The sequence below is a fragment of the Mustela putorius genome, unplaced genomic scaffold (genome assembly GCF_011764305.1).
Source record: "Mustela putorius furo isolate JIRA1106 unplaced genomic scaffold, ASM1176430v1.1 tig00003913_pilon_pilon_pilon, whole genome shotgun sequence".
NCBI classification, from domain to species: Eukaryota; Metazoa; Chordata; class Mammalia; order Carnivora; family Mustelidae; genus Mustela; species Mustela putorius.
In genome coordinates this window covers 4,289,151-4,306,353 of record NW_025422060.1, presented here as the reverse complement: position 1 = coordinate 4,306,353, position 17,203 = coordinate 4,289,151, and the positions used below count along the sequence as shown (strand labels likewise).

General features: G+C 41.9%; 1 protein-coding gene across 4 annotated transcripts in view; it reads right to left on the bottom strand.

The window, feature by feature from the left end:
• The window catches only part of NRP1 (neuropilin 1), a 136,717-nt gene that overhangs the window by 26,058 nt on the left and 93,456 nt on the right, over window positions 1-17,203 (bottom strand). For all 4 annotated transcript variants that reach the window (XM_004774286.3, XM_004774283.3, XM_004774284.3 and 1 more), the window contains 3 exons: window positions 14,761-14,916; window positions 11,197-11,341; window positions 3,892-4,223 (listed from right to left, as the gene is read on the bottom strand). In XM_004774286.3, coding sequence (XP_004774343.2) covers window positions 3,892-4,223; window positions 11,197-11,341; window positions 14,761-14,916 — 633 coding nt within the window. The remainder of the gene's footprint in view (window positions 1-3,891; window positions 4,224-11,196; window positions 11,342-14,760; window positions 14,917-17,203) is intronic.

Sequence of the window (17,203 nt, the reverse complement as noted above, 5' to 3'; positions counted from 1 at the left end):
GAGGGAGGCATTTGTACATAAAAGACCTTCTCATCTCAGGAAGGTAAGAAGGGTCCTGAGCATGGAGTGAGGTCCTGAGGGCGGGCTGAACTGCAGAGTAAATGAAGTACATTCCTAACTTGAATACGCTGTGGCGTATTCTTCCACAGCCAGGCAGCCCATGGCCGGTGCGGCAACTTGATTATTTTAGTCCCCTTTTTACACAGACCGGAAGGTCAAAATCCTTGAGTGGAATCGTAAGAAGTTGGAACAATAACTTTTGCAAGAAACAGATAAGACTTCTTATGTCCTCTTCTCTCAACATCATTCTTAATCCCGTCCAGGGTGGGAGGTGGGGTAGGGGGATTAGGAAAATCAAACCACCTTATCATTGAGAGTGTCTCTTATATGCATCAAACATTGCGCAATATTTACAGGTGCAAGGCGTTGTTCTAAGTGCTTGAAATAGAAGAATTCATTTTATCCTCGGGTAGGTTCTATCATTACACCCAGCTTACAGATAAGGCACAGAGAAGTTGAGTAATGTGCCCATGGCTCTAGGTATAATAAGTGTCAGAACCAGGGTTCAAACCTATGTAGTCTTGACTGGTGCCCTTAGAAAGGATCTAGTCTAATCTCATTAAATTCAGGAAATTGAGGTCTATGACCAAGGCAATATATTTAGTTTTCTTATGTTTCCTTAAATGTATTACAGTTTGGACTACCAAACCTAGCAGATCAGATTGAGTGGATGGCCAGCCCCAGGCCATGTCAGTCAGGAGCGGGGACGATACCCAATGGCTGGGTCAAGATGTTCCAAACCAGCAAAAGATGGGATCATTCAGCAGGAGAAATATCAGGGCTAAAGGGGGCACACATGTAAGAGAAGAGAGAACAACTATGTGGGCTGTGACATGACTAGAGGTTCTCTGAGTTCTAGAAGGAAATTAATCACCCTTTTCCAGTTCAGAAAAGCCTCCAGGAATCTAAAAGGACATGGTTAACATAGCCCCGCTTCTCCCTCTTAAGGCTTCCTTCTATTATTTTCACGTAAATAATAGTAAATTCACAATTGGGGTTCTGCACTCTTGATGGAACATAGCTGGCTTCCAGTCACTGAGAATCTGACATACGTTATTGTTAGGCACAATTAAGTGTCATCAGCGAGGTATAATTATGATGAAAACAACATTGCTACACATGCCTGTTCTGTTGATGTTAACAAAGCTCCAACAATCACAGGAGAAAAGCACTTAGAGTTATGGAATCCGGGCTCTTCTTCTCATTTTAACTCGAGTCAAGAATTAGCACAATGTATAAAAACATTATAAAAGCTGACGGGGATGAGCTGGGAAGAGTATTAGCAGTAAAGAGCCATATGGAACTGGGCTAACTTTGTTAACATGAGGCTGTTTGTGAAGTATCTTTGTGTCCTTTTACTAATCATGTTCTGGAAGAAGAGAGCTCTGGGACCTTAGATCCCCTCTCCTCTCCTGAGAAGTCTAGTTAATGCAGAGACTCTGATATACCTTGTCCATTATGGCTACCGGAAGATAGGAAGTGAGAAGTAAGGTCTTTTCAATCCTTCAAAGTCCTGTTTCATTCATAAAAACAGTGCTCACTCTAGTATTACATGAAAGATACTTGGCATTCTACGCAGGTAACCTTCATTTGTAAGCTTAAATATAATATGCTAAATATCATTGTATACGTTATTGTTACATACGTTAAATATAATGGGTTAAATATCATCATACAGTTCAGTAATAGGTATGCTCCTAACCTGAAGGTTTTACCCGTGCCCTTTTGCATCTTAAAAGATTTTATGTCGGGAGAGGGACATACTAGGAGTCGCAGACTGGACTCTATGTAAATAATTTAGACGGTTTTGTGGTTTTAAATATCACAGGAAGACGATAATGATGGATAAAATAATATTTGAGGAGAAAAATCTCACGTACTCATGAACGGAGTTTTTTGGTTGGAATTGAAAACTGTGTCCTGGCTTAGGGTGGAATTCTGTAAGCAAAGTACTACCCTAGAGTGATAGTTTTAGCTCTGGACTTAATTGCAGACGCGACAGGGCATCTTATCCAAAGCATAAGGCACTTGGTTATCTTTCTCCCGTGGAACCCTTGTGTTGAAGAACAAACTTGTCACAACAGCATTGGCCCTGCTGATGTGTGGTAATCTCTCACTTGGTGATCGAGTCGGAAGGCTCACCACTCCTCAGAAGAGATTGGCTCTTAGGGGAATGCCAGTGTCTGATGTTTCTTTCACTTTTTTCTTTTACCAAAACAAGAGAGCCAGACATAAAAGGGGGGGAAATGAAATGAACATAAGAAAGAGAGTAGCTGCATGTAGATTAAAAAAAAAAAACAAAAACTGGAAATATTTTGGAAACCACAAGTGAAGCAGGGGTGAGATGGGAGAGAAATTCTTACATTTCTGACAGCGTCGTGGCTGTTGGTGGCCTGCCACACTGGTGCTGATCACAGCCGTGGGGGACAAGAGGTCTCTGCAGAGCCTCACATCTGGACAGAGGGGAGCTGGCGGTGCTGGCGGGCTTTTGTCTCCTGTCCGCAAGACCATTGGCCTGAGTCACTTTTATCAAGCCATATTCCCACGCTTGCTTAGAGTGGGAGCAAGGATAACATTCCTGCCAATGGGCTCAGATCTTTTCACAAAATGAGTGGGTCTTGGGCAAAGCAAGCATGGAAAGCCAATTGTGTTGGGTGTGTTGATGGCTGCATACCATTCCTACAGTGCAGACAGAATGGACAGGCTGTGGCTTGTTAGTTCATCCTCAAACCAGCTCTCGGGTCCCCCCCAGCATACTCTTGGGTGTCCTCTCCTGGTTGGTGTTGTGGGCTCAGGATATGCAAATAAGTTTGACCATCAGTCCAACTAAAACATAATTACTAAAGAAGATCTGTGGGGAATGTTGGAATATCTCCCTTTCCACTGGGTCAAGAACCAACCATATTTAAAAAGGTTCCAATGTACTAAAAACATATGGAAGCACGATTCACGAAAGCCAAAAGGGAGAAGCAATGATAGGGACCATTGGTGGATGAACGGATACACAAAGTGTGGTATATGCATACAAAAGAATATCATTCAGCTTGAAAAAAAAAAAAAGAAAAAAGAAAAAAGGAATCCTGCCACAATGCTAGGACATTGTGCTAAGGAAAATAAGACAGTCATAAACATTCAAATATTGTATGATCCCAGTTATGTGAGGCTCCTAGAGAAGTCAAATTCATAGAGATAGAAAATGGAATGGTGGCTTCCAGGAGATGGGGGATCAGGGAATGGGAGCTATTGCTCGGTGGGTCTAGAGTTTCAGTTTTGCAAGATGACGAAATTCTGGAGATGGTTTGCAAAACAATATGAATGTACTTAAAACCACTGACTTGTACAGCTGAAAAGGTTAACATGGGAAATTTTATGTTATGTGTCTTTCACCACAAGTAGAAAGTAAACAACAACAACGAAAAACCTCAAAAACATTTAAATAAGGGAAGCGTGAGAGAAGGGGAAAGGAATGGGGGGGGGGTGCTAACAGATTAGGATCTGCAGAGAGATTCTGAGTTTCTACTGGGTTTCCCTGTCAACCCCCAGACCCTCAACCTCTGGGCCACCGTGTCTCCTCAGTGTTGAGCTTTCTGCTGTTCCCTAGGGGAGGAACGGTGATCAGCAATGCTATCCTGTGTTGCTCTCAGAAACCATGTTCAGTACCTCATTTCCGGGTTCCCTAGAATGGGGGTCTTATGGACACCATCAAACACCACCACTGATGTCACGGCTTAAAAGAAATACGAAGTCGTACTTCTTCAGGAAAATGCAGGAGGTCCTTGACCTAGGTCAACAACTCGAGAAAGGACTTCATCCCCAGTCCCTGGACCTCACCTTAGCCTTGCGCTTGCTGTCATCCATGATCATTTTCCAGTCTGAGCCATTGTTGCTGTATCCGATCTTGAATTTCCTCATGAACACTTTGTTCTCCCGGTGCTTCCCCCCCTGAATGATGATGCCCCTCACAATCTTCTCTTCCCCCAGATCCACCTGGAGCCACTCATTTATGTATGGGTGGGGTGCGGGTGGCAGCGCCCAGCCTGAGCGACTGGTTACCAGACGAATATTTTCAGGCATCCAATTTCTCTCCCCTTGGTTTGATGCTGTTATCTGGGAGTCCGAGATAAGTCCAGACACCATACCCAACATGCCGGAGCAAGGGTAATCTAGAGGGTGGAATGAAATAGATGACATGAGATGGTTTTCTACAAGCCTCCGTGCTTAGAAAGAGAATACCACAGATTGAATCGGCCCATTGTCTGTATCCATTCATACACATGTGTAAGTCTCTGCATCATTTGATATTAAACCAGAGCTTTCCCTCCCTCAAACTTTTCTCCTACACTTGCAGAACTCCCCTCCCAGACACACGTTCCAATTAAGAAAATCTTCCATAAGGACATACACGTCCCTCTTTCTGAGTTCTTCCAAGTTTAATGTCAAAGTATTGATGTTCCAGTATCTTTGGTACCCAGAACTTATTCCCAGATCTAGTACAGGCGCTGCCCAACAGAGGTTCAGTTTATGACAGGTGGAAGATGTGAAATCAGTAATTTCAACAGCAGGAAGCTGTCCTGACCACCACTTGTTCTAACTGCATTAGGAGCTTTCCACACAAATATCCATTGTTATCTCAAATGTACCGTGTCCAATCCAAACGGTCCTTTCCCCTTGATACTGAATCTCTTTACCAAACTCTGTGTTTTGACCAGTGGAACTGCCAACCAGCTAGTTCCTGCTTAGTCATCTTGTCTACCCCTATCTTACATTTTGGCATTCCTGTTCTGCTATGTAAATCTGTCATGGTTTTGTTTTTTTTAAAAAAAAAAAAAAAAAAGAAGAAAGAAAGAAAGAAAAGAAAAAAAGAAAAAGAAAAAGAAGTCCGTTGACCCAGGCTTGTGGTCCCTGTTTCCTTCGGCATCATCCTGGTCTGTGCCCTCCAGGCCAAGGTGCTAAATGGTCTGGCTGTCTTGTCAGACCCCAGCTGTGAATTTATACCACCCATAACTGCTGATTCATTTATCCTAAACATTTTTCTGCAATATCATCCTTAGGCTCAAAAATCTTCCATCACTAAGTAAAATAAGCCAGACACAAAAGGACAAATATGAGATACCTAGAATAGCCAAACACATAAAGAGAGGAAGTAGAGTGGTGTTTGCCAGGGGCTGGTAGGAGGCGAGAATAGGGAGGTAGAATTTAACGGGTACAGGGTTTTAGTTTGGGATAATGAAAAGCTCTGGAGTTGGATGGTGGTGATGGCTGCACAGGACTGTGATTGTACATAACACACCTCAATTGTACACTTACAATGGTTAAAATGGTAAATTTTATGTAATGCATATTTACCACAATAATAAAAGAGCTTTAGAAAATTTCTATGGCTTTCTACTATTTATAAGACCATATAAAAGGTCTCTATCCAGCTTTTGACACCTTTATTTTGGTTTCACACTGTTTTCTAATTTTATTTCCTCTTACTGACAGTATATTCCAGTTAATCCATTTTTTTCTCTAATCATCATCATTGCCTTTGATCAAAATGTTCCTGCTGCTCCTTGTCCTCCTGCAGACAGAAGTAAGGTCCACTAAAACCTTAGAAGCCAGCCTCAGACTCTTCATGAAAACTTCCCCAACTACTCTAGCCTTTGTTCTGAAGTCTCCCTCCTCAGAAATATGATGGTCCGTGCGAGAAGTAGCACAGGGTTTTGCATTAAATTGTTCTTTCCTTGTTTTTAAGACTGGTCATCTTGTCTCCACAGCTAGATTAGAAAATCCTCAAAGGCAAGGAACAGCATCAGAACTTTCTGTATCTTCTACAGCAGCCCAAATCGCTTCTGAGCGTAAGGAGAGTATCAGTCATTGATTAATTGATTGGTGACTTAATAACAAACTGATCAATCATTCTCCTTTCAAGGACATCCATAAGAACGATAACCTATTTTTCTTTGAAATACTCAACTTTGCATAATATAATTAAAATTCAGCTTAAAAATATAACCATCTTAACTGAGAGGCATATATTTAATGCAATTAAACTGTGTGTGCCCATGTTAGCTGCCCTTAAGAATGAATTACTCAGATACTTTCCACATGAGTTGTACATTTCAGGTCATGTCATTTCTTTATCCAAGCATTCAGTCCCGGCTCAACCAAGAATTATGCATGTACTATCAACCAAGCTGGCCAGGCTTTCCAGATCATGGTTTTGCAAAGCCCCTCCTCATTTACCCCATTTTTCTAGAGGCAAGTGAAATAAATCACTTCCTTATCGTGGTGAGAAGGAGGGAAGCTTTCTCTCATTCTGTTCCTTTCCCTCCACTTGAAAGTCCCCATAATCTTGCCCTTCTTACTATCTAAACCACTAAAAATCTTGAACCGTTTTCAAGTGCTACAATTTTCCTCGTCTTTCCAACAAGGTGTGGTTCTCCTTTTCTGAGACTTCCTATTAGCCCTTGATCTGCATCTCTACTATACAGATGACCATATTCTGCTCTTGGAGTGCCACTATTTGCCTCACCAGATTTTAAGTTCTTTGGAGACACGAATCACACCATATCTAAAAATTTTCTATGACTCCTCAAGCCTGATTTCTCTATGGTATTTACTTAATAAATATTTGTTGAATGAATCAACTTATGAGCACAATAAAGGCAGCTGTCATTTTTTGTTAAGCACTCCTTCCTATAATTCAGTCACAGTATTTGCTCCAAGCTGGGATCTGGAAACCCAGAACAAATTCAATGGGGATGAAAAAAAAATTATAAGAAGTATTTTACTGAGGGTCTATAAAACTATAGTGCTAAAAATAGAAGTCACATTTTTGGGCGCTGTGGTCACACCTGACTGAGTCAAAATCAGCCTTTATAAAGAAAATGTTTAGCTTGTAATAAGTACCAGATGTGACCATCTAGAGAAAAACACAATTAACCTGAATATTGTAAGGAGAGCACAACCTTTACCGGATTAACGCGCTTTCTCTAATGCAGACTTGGCTAGGGTGTTTTTTACACACCCACAAACCATGTGATGCCCAGCCTCCTTCAGCCAACATATCCACAGGACAGTTAGTTACATCCCTTCTGTAAGTCTGCCTTACCCAAAAAGAACAATGAAGAAATGCCTTGATTTGCCCTTGACTAAAAATTATTTGACTCACTTTTAGCAATGATTAGGAGAAAAATTATATTAACCATTCAAAGTCTGAATGAGATGCTAACATCTACTCTATTCTTCCATAGTTGGCTGGCTCAGATGTGCCTGGCTACATGTCAAATCCTTTGGAAGTTGCGTTGCCACATTTAGCAAACAAACAATCAAAAATAACAAAAGAAGAAGCAGGATGGCAAACCAAATTAGAATTTAAAATAGTGAGTGATTTTTAGTGCAAGTCTGTCCCAAATACTGCATGGGATATACTTGTACTAAAAAAATGACTCGTCACTTATCTACATCAAATTTAACTGAACATTCTGTACTTTACCTGGCAACCCTATGGGGGGTTGTGTGGGATTACAAGCAATTCCAGATGGAAGGGAGAGGTGAGTTCTGTGGTGGGGAATTAAGGTAGTTCTTTTTATTGATATTATTTTATAGTAAAATCTCTGTACTCAGTTTTAACAGGAACAGTGGGATATACTGGTAAACCAATACTCAGTTTCCAAGGAGGAGGAGATTGGTGCATTTGATGGGTGAAACTGAATGAACATAGTTTAATCTTCCCATGATGACTCAGGGTATTGTGATGCCTGAGGTCATCCTTGCAAACTTTGGCTAACAGAGGAATACACCGATATGTGCAGAAATGCCAGTTAAGAGACTTCCGGTTAATAAACACAAGTTAACAGAATTGCAGTATGTTCTGATACTTCAAGTCATAACTCTCCAAGGTTATTTTTCTCAATATCCATATATGCCCAAACGATGAAGTTTCTTTGTCAAAGTAATGAAAATGCTCCTTTGTCAATCACCTATAAAGCAGAATGGTTTGCCCCAATATTCTTTTCTTTATATCTTTCTGGAGTGACACCTACTATATACTCTGAAAATTTTTTTTGATTATTATATTTTTAAAAAAGAATTTCTGGCGGCACCTGGGTGGCTCAGTGGGTTAGGGCCTTTGCCTTCAGCTCTGGTCATGATCCCAGGGTCCTGGGATCGAGCCCCGCATCGAGCCCCGTGTCGGGCTCTCTGCTCTCGCGGGGAGCCTGCTTCTTCCTCTCTCTCTCTGCCTGCCTCTCCACCTGCCTGTGATCTCTGCCTGTCAAATAAATAAATAAAATCTTAAAAAAAAAAAAAGAATTTCTGAATATAAAAGTTAGGTGAAAACTTGAGGGCTCCAGAAACTTTGGAAGTCAAGTGATGTATTCATGAGGTAACTTTTAATTCAATAGTTTTTGTTTGTTTTAGTCCAGTTTGGGTTAGGATTTGACAAGCCAAGAGGAGAGGGTGATATTTTGAAATTCAGTAATTTGTTTGTAGATAGAACTGCAAGTCATCCAGGAATTAATTAGTTAATTAATTAATTGTTAATTAATTAATAAAAAATAAATGCATTGAGCACTTGTTATGGTCCAGGCATACATGACACAATAGAAAATAAGGGAAGCGTGGCCCCTGCTTTATGGGTCTTCTGGTCCAGCAAGGGTGCTGAAGCCTTGTTTCTCTCGCATCAGTCTCCACTCTGAGGGGACAGTGGCCTCTAAGAGATGGAAACTGTCTGTTTCTGGCAACCGAGAAGAAAACACGGATATCATTGTCTCCTCAGAGACTCTGCTTGCTGAGACCTGTTCTAGGCCCTGTTCATGGAACACCACGCCCTCTCTCATTTACAGGGTACCATTTAGTGAGCACTTACTCTAAGCCAAGTGTGTTATATTCTTTCAGTTTAATCTTCTTTACAGCTGAATTAAAGTCCGTCTTACTGACCAGGAAATGGAGGTCAGAGAGAGGAAATGGTCCTCTCTCATGGTCACACATTCAAGTGGACAGTCCAGAGTGAGGCCTGGGGAGATGTCTGCACAATTTCTGTCCACGTGACTGTCATTATAACAAGATGCCTTCTCCAAAACCCATCCATTATTTAGAGACTGTAGCTACTGTACTAGCCAGGAGTATCTAAAATATGTCAGGGGTCATGATAAAGAGATTAGCACTCTGAGCCTAAAACAGTATCTTTTGGGGGAAACAAACAGCTCCGTAAATAATTGCAAAATAAAATATGTGTGAAAATAAGAATACGCTGTTGCAGATACCAATGTTTAAATAGGTCATTTAACTAGTCCTTTAACATGTAACATCAAGTCATGTGATATTTTTATTTCAAAAATCCAATAAGTTATTCATCTTCTTCACATGTGAAGACTTACATGCCTAGAATGAACTCTCATGGATATGCTTGTGAAAATGGAAAAGAGCAGTTCAAGTTTAAGTGAATGTTTTATTTAACGAAATGGAGAACCTTGGGAGTCTTAGTTCGGACTAATACGTTTGGAGTTGCCAAGTTACTTCTTCTTCCTTTTTTTTTTTTTTTTTTTTGTATAGTGAGATAAGATTAGAAATGAGACAGAAATTTCCACCCTGACCTCAAATGACCTTGTTCCTATGAATTTATGGGTAGTTTCTCAAATTTGTAATGATCTGAAAGTTACCTAGAACTTTTCCCCACGTAACCGCTGATCAAAAATAAAGCCAAGATTAAATCTAACTTTTCAATGTTCCTTCTTTCTCCAGACCTCTCTGACTAATTCCTGCCTCCAAGGCTTTGAACTTTCTAAGTCTGCGATCTTAAAACAAATAAGTCTGTCTCTGGGATGGAAATAAATACGAAATAAATAAGAAATCAGATGTTAGTTTTTCCTTTCCAAAATGGACTCTCCTATAAACTAGTATAGTTTTTTTCCCCTTTGTTTTTTCTCCTGGTGCTTTTCTCCAAATGGCTTGTAATTTCATTGAAAACTTCCCAGGTGGATATTCCCCCCAGCTTCAAAAATTTGTTTTCCTTCTCTAGACATAACTATGGCAAAGAGGATAAAAATAGAAGCAACAGTGTTGGTATTCATGGAAGAAGAAAGTAAATACCCTAACGCAATATTAAAAGATAGTTCAGAGATTTTTAAAAGTTATTCACCTTTAATGACTTTTTGATGAATCAGTTACTGATTCTGTTTAACTTTTAATCTTATTTTGAAGGTTACATTGTATTGCCTTTTTTTTTTTTTTTTAAATGACACTTTGCAATGTATTTACTTCAATGGAAAGGAATTCTGGTGTGACCGCTATTCACTCCAGAATACAGCAGGGTCGCACAGGAAGGTCAGTGGACAAGTCATAAGTGCAGTGATTGCCACAGGAATACAAGGAGAGTAATAGTCCTGACGGTTCTTTTATTCTCAGCTCTGCCCTGCTTGGCCTACCTTTTCAGTCACTTAATGCCTCCAGACTGAGTCTTCTTCATCTCTCCAGTGGGTAGAATCCCTCTACTTACATCAGTTTAACAGAAACTTTTAAAGTTCTATTCATGTCAGAAGAAACAAAAAAACTAGAGACCTTGACCGATCGATTTCTAACATTAGTATATGCGTTCCACAAACGGTGGCTAGATACGGAGACCCAGAGTTGTCAGAGGAGTTAGTAGGAAAAGGAGGTAAACCCCTCCTTGATCTTGGCTGACACAGCCTCCAGTAGCCTTCAAAAATAGAAAGATAAAGTGACAGAGAGCAGCATGCCATGAAATAATTTTTAATTGTAGATCTACCAAGCACCTGTCCGGGACAGAAGCTCAGTGCTTGTCTTCATGGAGCTTGCCGACCAGTGGCAAACACCTGCGACACACCAGGCTGTGCTGAGTGCTTTAGACCCACATGCTAATCTATTATCCCAATAACCCTGCACGGGTCTGCTGTCGTGACTGTTTCCTAGTTGAGATAACAAAGGCTTTGAAAGACAGTCGGTTCCCTGCCCAAATAAGCCAGCGAGGGGCACAAACACATCTGTCAGGGGTAAAGTCAGATCTGTCTAAATCTGGAGGACATACTCTTAACCACCAAATAGACATGACCCCACTTGTGTGAGATAACTTTGCCTATATTTAAAAGTTCCCATAAGTCAAAACAAGGCAGCCTTCCAGCTGGACCTTACCTGTGATCTTACAGCCATAAACTTCAAACCTCATTGATATGCCAGTTTCCCAAGTCGCAGGTCTGATTCGGACAAATCGAGTTATTAGTGGTTTAGGGAAAACTCCAAACACAACGTCTGTGGGGTTGGTGTTTCCCTGAAAGATCTAGACAGAAAAAGAAAAAAGCCCCTTTAACAACAGACTCTTTAGATGTAAGACAAATACAAAAATATGTTTTCGCAGATGCCTATAAAATTATTTACAACTTCAGCACTGGCTATCAAGGTTGAGGCAGCATTAAAAACTTGTCCTGTTATTTTTTCAAATGATAGCCACCAGAAAAAAAATCACGTGTGATACAGAATGTTGCCCTAATCATCTATTCAATTTTCTGAGAGCCTAGAACCTCCAAAAGCACTATTCAAAGGTAACACTTTAAAAAACATTTTTTAAATTTATTTGACATACAAAGAGACAGTGAGACAGGGAACACAAGCTGGGGGAGTGGGAGAGGGAGAAGCAGGTTTCCCACCGAGCAGGGATCCTGATGTGGGGCTTGATCTCAGGGTCCTGAGCTTCATGAAGGCAGACCCTTAACGACTGAACAACCCAGGCACCCCTCAAAGGTAACATTTGTTAAAGGCTACGTGCTATCATCCAAAAAGTTGGAGATTATTAACTCTATCATACAGACCTACAGAATACTCTAGACATTTCACGGGAACTCACACCACTTTACTTTCCCAGGAAACCCTGGAAGGAGTACTTTTGGAGTTCAGTATAGGGTCCAGCTTTTGGAAAATTCTAGGGTATGTTCCCAGCTACAGCACTTGGGCAAGTAGTTTCCCCCCTTTTAACTCCATTTCTTGATGGAAAATCTTATCCCTAATGTTAAGTAATAACTTCCATCTTTATTCAAATCACGTTTTAGTGGTCAAAATCAAAGCTGAATTATAAATGATAAACAACTGGAAATCAACTTTTCCAGGACCCCTGCCTCTAGTTTTAAACATGAGTCATTTTATTCTGGGAAAGGATGAAGCAGGTAACTGCAAATGTAGTAGTAAGTGCCAGTCATGAACTAGTTCCCCACGGGCCACGCTGCCCAGGCGTGGTGCCACAGCCCCTTTCTCCAGCAAGATCTCTGAGGAGCAGAGACTCTCTGTCTTGCCGGGACACTCTGGCACTAGACCTCTCTCTGGAGGAGCTGAAAACCTCCACTTCTTTAGCATTTACTTCAGCTCTGCTCTGGGGAGATCCCACAGAAAAGTAAAAGCTACTAGTGTTCTGCTTATCACACAACCACGCCACATTCCTGTCAGGATGTGTCCCTTGGATGTCACTGGGTCCCTTCAGAGGCCTGGGGACTCCTCCCCCCCTTTCCAGGTAAGTTCTCAGAGGAGGACCACAGTTTCCCAGGGCTTGTTCTTAATCCTGGGAGAAAAGACTTCTAAGAGTCGGGATGGTGTTTTTGCTTCATTTAGCTTAAGTGGCCTGCATGACGGAAGGTGGTCAAATGCTTTAGAAAGTTGGCTGTTAGCCTGATCTCTCTCCAGAGATGGTTTAATATCATAATTTATCCTGGCCTGTGATGGCCTTTAGATTTCTGTCCTACTTCAGCAAATCTCTCTGGGAAACAATCTGTATGGGAGCATTTTTGTGTGACAAAGACTAATGGGTAGTTGCCGGAGGGAGTAGAGTCCCCAGCCGTAATGCTTGAAGGGTCAACAAGTCCTCTTCAGGGAGAGACTGGCCGTCAGTTAAGAGGGCTGCCTGCTCCAGCGTAGGCTGTGGGGGTGAACTCTGGCTCACACTGAGGGAACTTTACGTTGGCTGAAAACCATGTAAGCGCAGACATTCCATTTAACATAAAGAGGATGACTGGAGTTGTCGTTGGTTGAAGGCTGCTCTTGACGAGCTATGGCCAACTCTCCCTGAAGAAGGTGGGGAAGATGTGGAGGCCAGCGTCAGAGAGGCCCCCCAGAACAGGGCAAGGAGAGTGGGCAGCAACAAGGAGACTCCAGGTGGAGGATTGGATTGCATCAACTTCAATCAATGTGCTCAGAAGGACGCCACAGCCTTTTCTTTGCTGAATCCTTCTTTAACCCTCTGCCTCCCACTTTGGAAGACCTTCTGCATCCCAGGATGCTCTGGATTGTGGGCCTCACACTGTGCATTGTCAGACACCCCCTCAGACCTTGTGTGTGCTCCCTGACACGTCCCCGTCATGGTGTCTGGGCCATGTAGACAACTGATGGCCAACAGCTGACGAGGACATGTCAGAGAAACAGCCCTCATGTTTTAAAGAAATGGCCTGGAGGCCTGAGGTCAATTCTCCTCACTCTCTCTGGATTCTTTTGTTTGTTGGTATGTCCTTGGCATCAGAGTTTTGTTTGTTTGTTTGTTTGTTTGAAACTAGGCATGTCTTCCAAAAAATATTTCAGGAATAAGTCATGAAACTTAGGGTCAAAATTTACTTGCTAAATCTTCAAAAGCATTGGCTGTGAGGGTTTCTCGTCCCCAGACGGAGGTTCCATGTCCTCCAGGGCTAGACAATGGCCTTGAACTTGCTGTCCATAGAAGTTTCCTCCCACAGGGCAGCTGTCTATATATCTACTTTCATCCTGTCTGTCCTCAATAAGAGTTGGGGCTTCGCAGCTAATCAAAGGGAATTATCTTCACACTCAGGAGGCTTTTCTTAGTTCCAGACCCAGGAGGAAAAAACCAAGGCCACGTATGCTCAAAAGAGAGACAAAGACACATTAATTGGCCTCTTCCCAAACTCAGAATTTCAAGTTACCTGGATCTTTGCTACTATCCTTATCAATGCCATGCATTTTACTTGGCTTCAGGGAAAGCTTTTAATTTGAGGGAGACAGCGAGTAAGAGTTCTCAGAAATCTTTTGATTAGTCAATCAGAGCAAGCGGAACTTCAAATAAACAGGCAGTCTGAGAAGAATATGTCAGTTCCAAATGAGTTAGGGCAGGGCACCCAGGACAAGGCCTGCTGGTGTGGCTTCTTTGGTTAAGGGCGGTGAGGAGGTGGCGTCTTGTGTTTGCGTGATCTGAGAGAACATTGCGAACTGCCTTTACTTTGATTCATTCTCACAGAAGCAGCCAAACACACTTGTAAATTAGTTTGTGAGCCACAGAGGATAGGTGAAAAGGAGTGTTCTAAAACCAGCTCATTACTGAGAGAAAAAAAGGAGTCTGTGAAAGAGACGGAAGAAACACTGCGAAACCAAACAAAACAATGCACCTAAGGCTGGAAGAGGACAGCGCTTATCCCATGGACAGTCCATATCCCATGAGAGGTTTAAAGTGATTCTCGAGTCTGACACTTAATTTGGCTGGTATTGACTTTTCTTGGAAACATCTGTATAATTTCCTCTTGGCTTCTGGATCTGGGAACATGAGACCCCCTTGGTCAGATATAAACCTCTAATTGCACTTTTCATTTTAAATCAATCCCAAACTAAACCAGGCCAGACAGAAAGCTCCCAAACAAACAAGTAAAAATTGATCATCCATTTCAAAGACTCCGTTGGTGGTGGGGGCAGGAAGGGAACGGCAGTCCCACTTACGACAGGTTTGCTTCCTTCTTTTATGGTGATCCAGTCTTCCCCGTTGGAACTAATGTCTACTCTGTAAGTCTTGACGTAATATTTTTTCTTGGTTTCCTTTGAAATGGCTCCCTGTGTCCCAACAGCTGTGACAAAGCGCAGAAGACCCAAGTCTACCTGCAAAACAATACAAGCGTGGTCAGTCCTTGACCCTGCACCACCATAACCGGAAACGTCTTTTCCTGTGGGTTCCACAGTGTAGTTTTCATCCACCTTAGAGCAATAAGCCCGAATTCCACCTGGCATCAACAACCCCTAACTTCCCCATTCCATTCCTTCTAAAGGAAGGCACAGGTATGGGGTGCCTGGATGGCTCATTCAGTTAAGCATTCGTCTTTGGCTCAAGTCATGATCCCAGGGCGTGGGACCCAGCCCCATGTCAGGGTCTTTGCTCAGCAGGGAGCCTGCTTCTCCCTCTGCCTTTGCTGTGCTCTCTCTCTCTCTCTCTCAAATACATAAATACAATCTTTTACAAAATAAAAACACTTTTCAAAGAACACAGTAATATATGTCATTTTACAATTAGAAAATCAAGACAAGATTAATTTGCACATTGGGCTTTGGAGAGGCTTGGACTAGAGCTCAGGTCTAATGGGCTCCCATTACACTCGGAAGTGTCTGCCCTCTTAGAAACCAATTGCAGACAGATACGATACAACTCTGAAACCACCGTGAATGTTGTGGTTTGGAAAATGGGCCAGAGATGTATAATCTGGAATGGAGGGGAGAAAAGGAAGATAGAGTAAGGATTTTTGTTTCATCTTTTTTTTTTTTTAAGATTTTATTTATTTATTTGATAGGCAGAGATTACAAGTAGGCAGAGAGGCAGGCAGAAAGAGAGAGGAGGAAGCAGGCTCCCCACTGAGCAGAGAGCCCGACATGGGGCTCGATCCTAGGACCCTGGGATCATGACCTGAGCCAAAGGCAGAGGCTTTAACCCACTGAGCCACCCAGGCGCCCCTTGTCATTTTTAAATCTCCTCCTTCCCCCTGTCTTCCCACGGCCTTTCTTGCAGTTCAGCTCCAGAGGCAGGTGGATCCCAAGGCATCATGTGGGAAGGACTGATGCCTCCGTGTGACAATGTCTGGGGCTGTGAGCTCTGACTGTAAGTTTCCAAGGGAGAAGTTCCTCAACACCAGAGCCTGGTTTTTGTCTCTCACTAGCCTGTCTCATACCCCTGAAGGTTGGGCTGCTTGGAGGGCATCGCAGCAGTTACGACAGAGGGTGACCAAAGCCTCAAGGTCCATGATTTCCTGCCAGAGGTGTGCGGTGGTTTGGGTTGCTCCTGTGACCCTGTGACATGAGTGGGCAGGACAAAGATCTAAGCATCGGGCACTCAGGAGTCTTGGATTGGTTCTGCCACTGGCTAGCTGTGAGGCCTTGGGCAAGTCACTTCGTCTTTAGGGTTCCAGTCCTCAGTTGCTAAATAAAGGAGTTGGACAAGATAACCCAGAAGGTCCCTTTCATCTCTGACTTCCAATGATTCCATGTTTCCAGTAAAGTAAAATACAGTTGACCCTTGAACATATGTGGGGGGTTAGGAGTGCCAACCTGCCCCGTAGTCGAAACTCAGCGCATAACTTCTGACTCCCCCAAAACTCAACTACTTATAGTCTACTGTTGACCAGAAACCTCACAGATAACATAAATGATGGATCAAGACACATTTTATATACATATTATATTCTATATTCTTACAATAAAGTGAGCTACAGAAGAGAAAATGTAATTAAGGCAATCATAAGGACAGCCACTTACAGTATCATACTATAAAAAAAACCCACTTATTTTTACCCTCACAGCTCAAACCCAGGTTGTTCAAGGGTCAACTATAGTTTTGTTTTTATTCTTTCTTATTATTTTCTTATTTCCATCATTAGTAACCAAGAATAATCTTAAAACAAAAATCATTACTAGTTTCTATACGTTCAAAATATATTTAATTTCTTCTTAAGGATAAATTTGATTTTTTTGCTTAAAATTGTTTCCCTCTATTTATTATACCTTCTGCCTATTTTATTTGTGTATAATGCAGATACTTTAAAGAAATGATACCCAAGCATACGGCAAATACTTTTTAAAGGACACAGAAAGTAACTGCACATTACAACTACTCAACATTAATAAGATGTTTCAACAGCACTTTCATTATTAAGAGGTAAGAGAATGTCTTTTTCCAAAGAGAACAGTAACAAAAGCAAAAAAAACAAAAATAAAAAACCCCAAACATACCCCCTACCCACCTCCAGCACTTCGGAAGCCTGTTTTCCACTTACTGCCTGACAACCCAATTTTCAGAAAACAAAATTCCAATTAACCCTCCGGTCCTATAGGCCGTGAACACCTAAAGAATTTCCATTTTATGTACAGTCAGCCTCATGAAGAATGACTATTGTCTTTCATG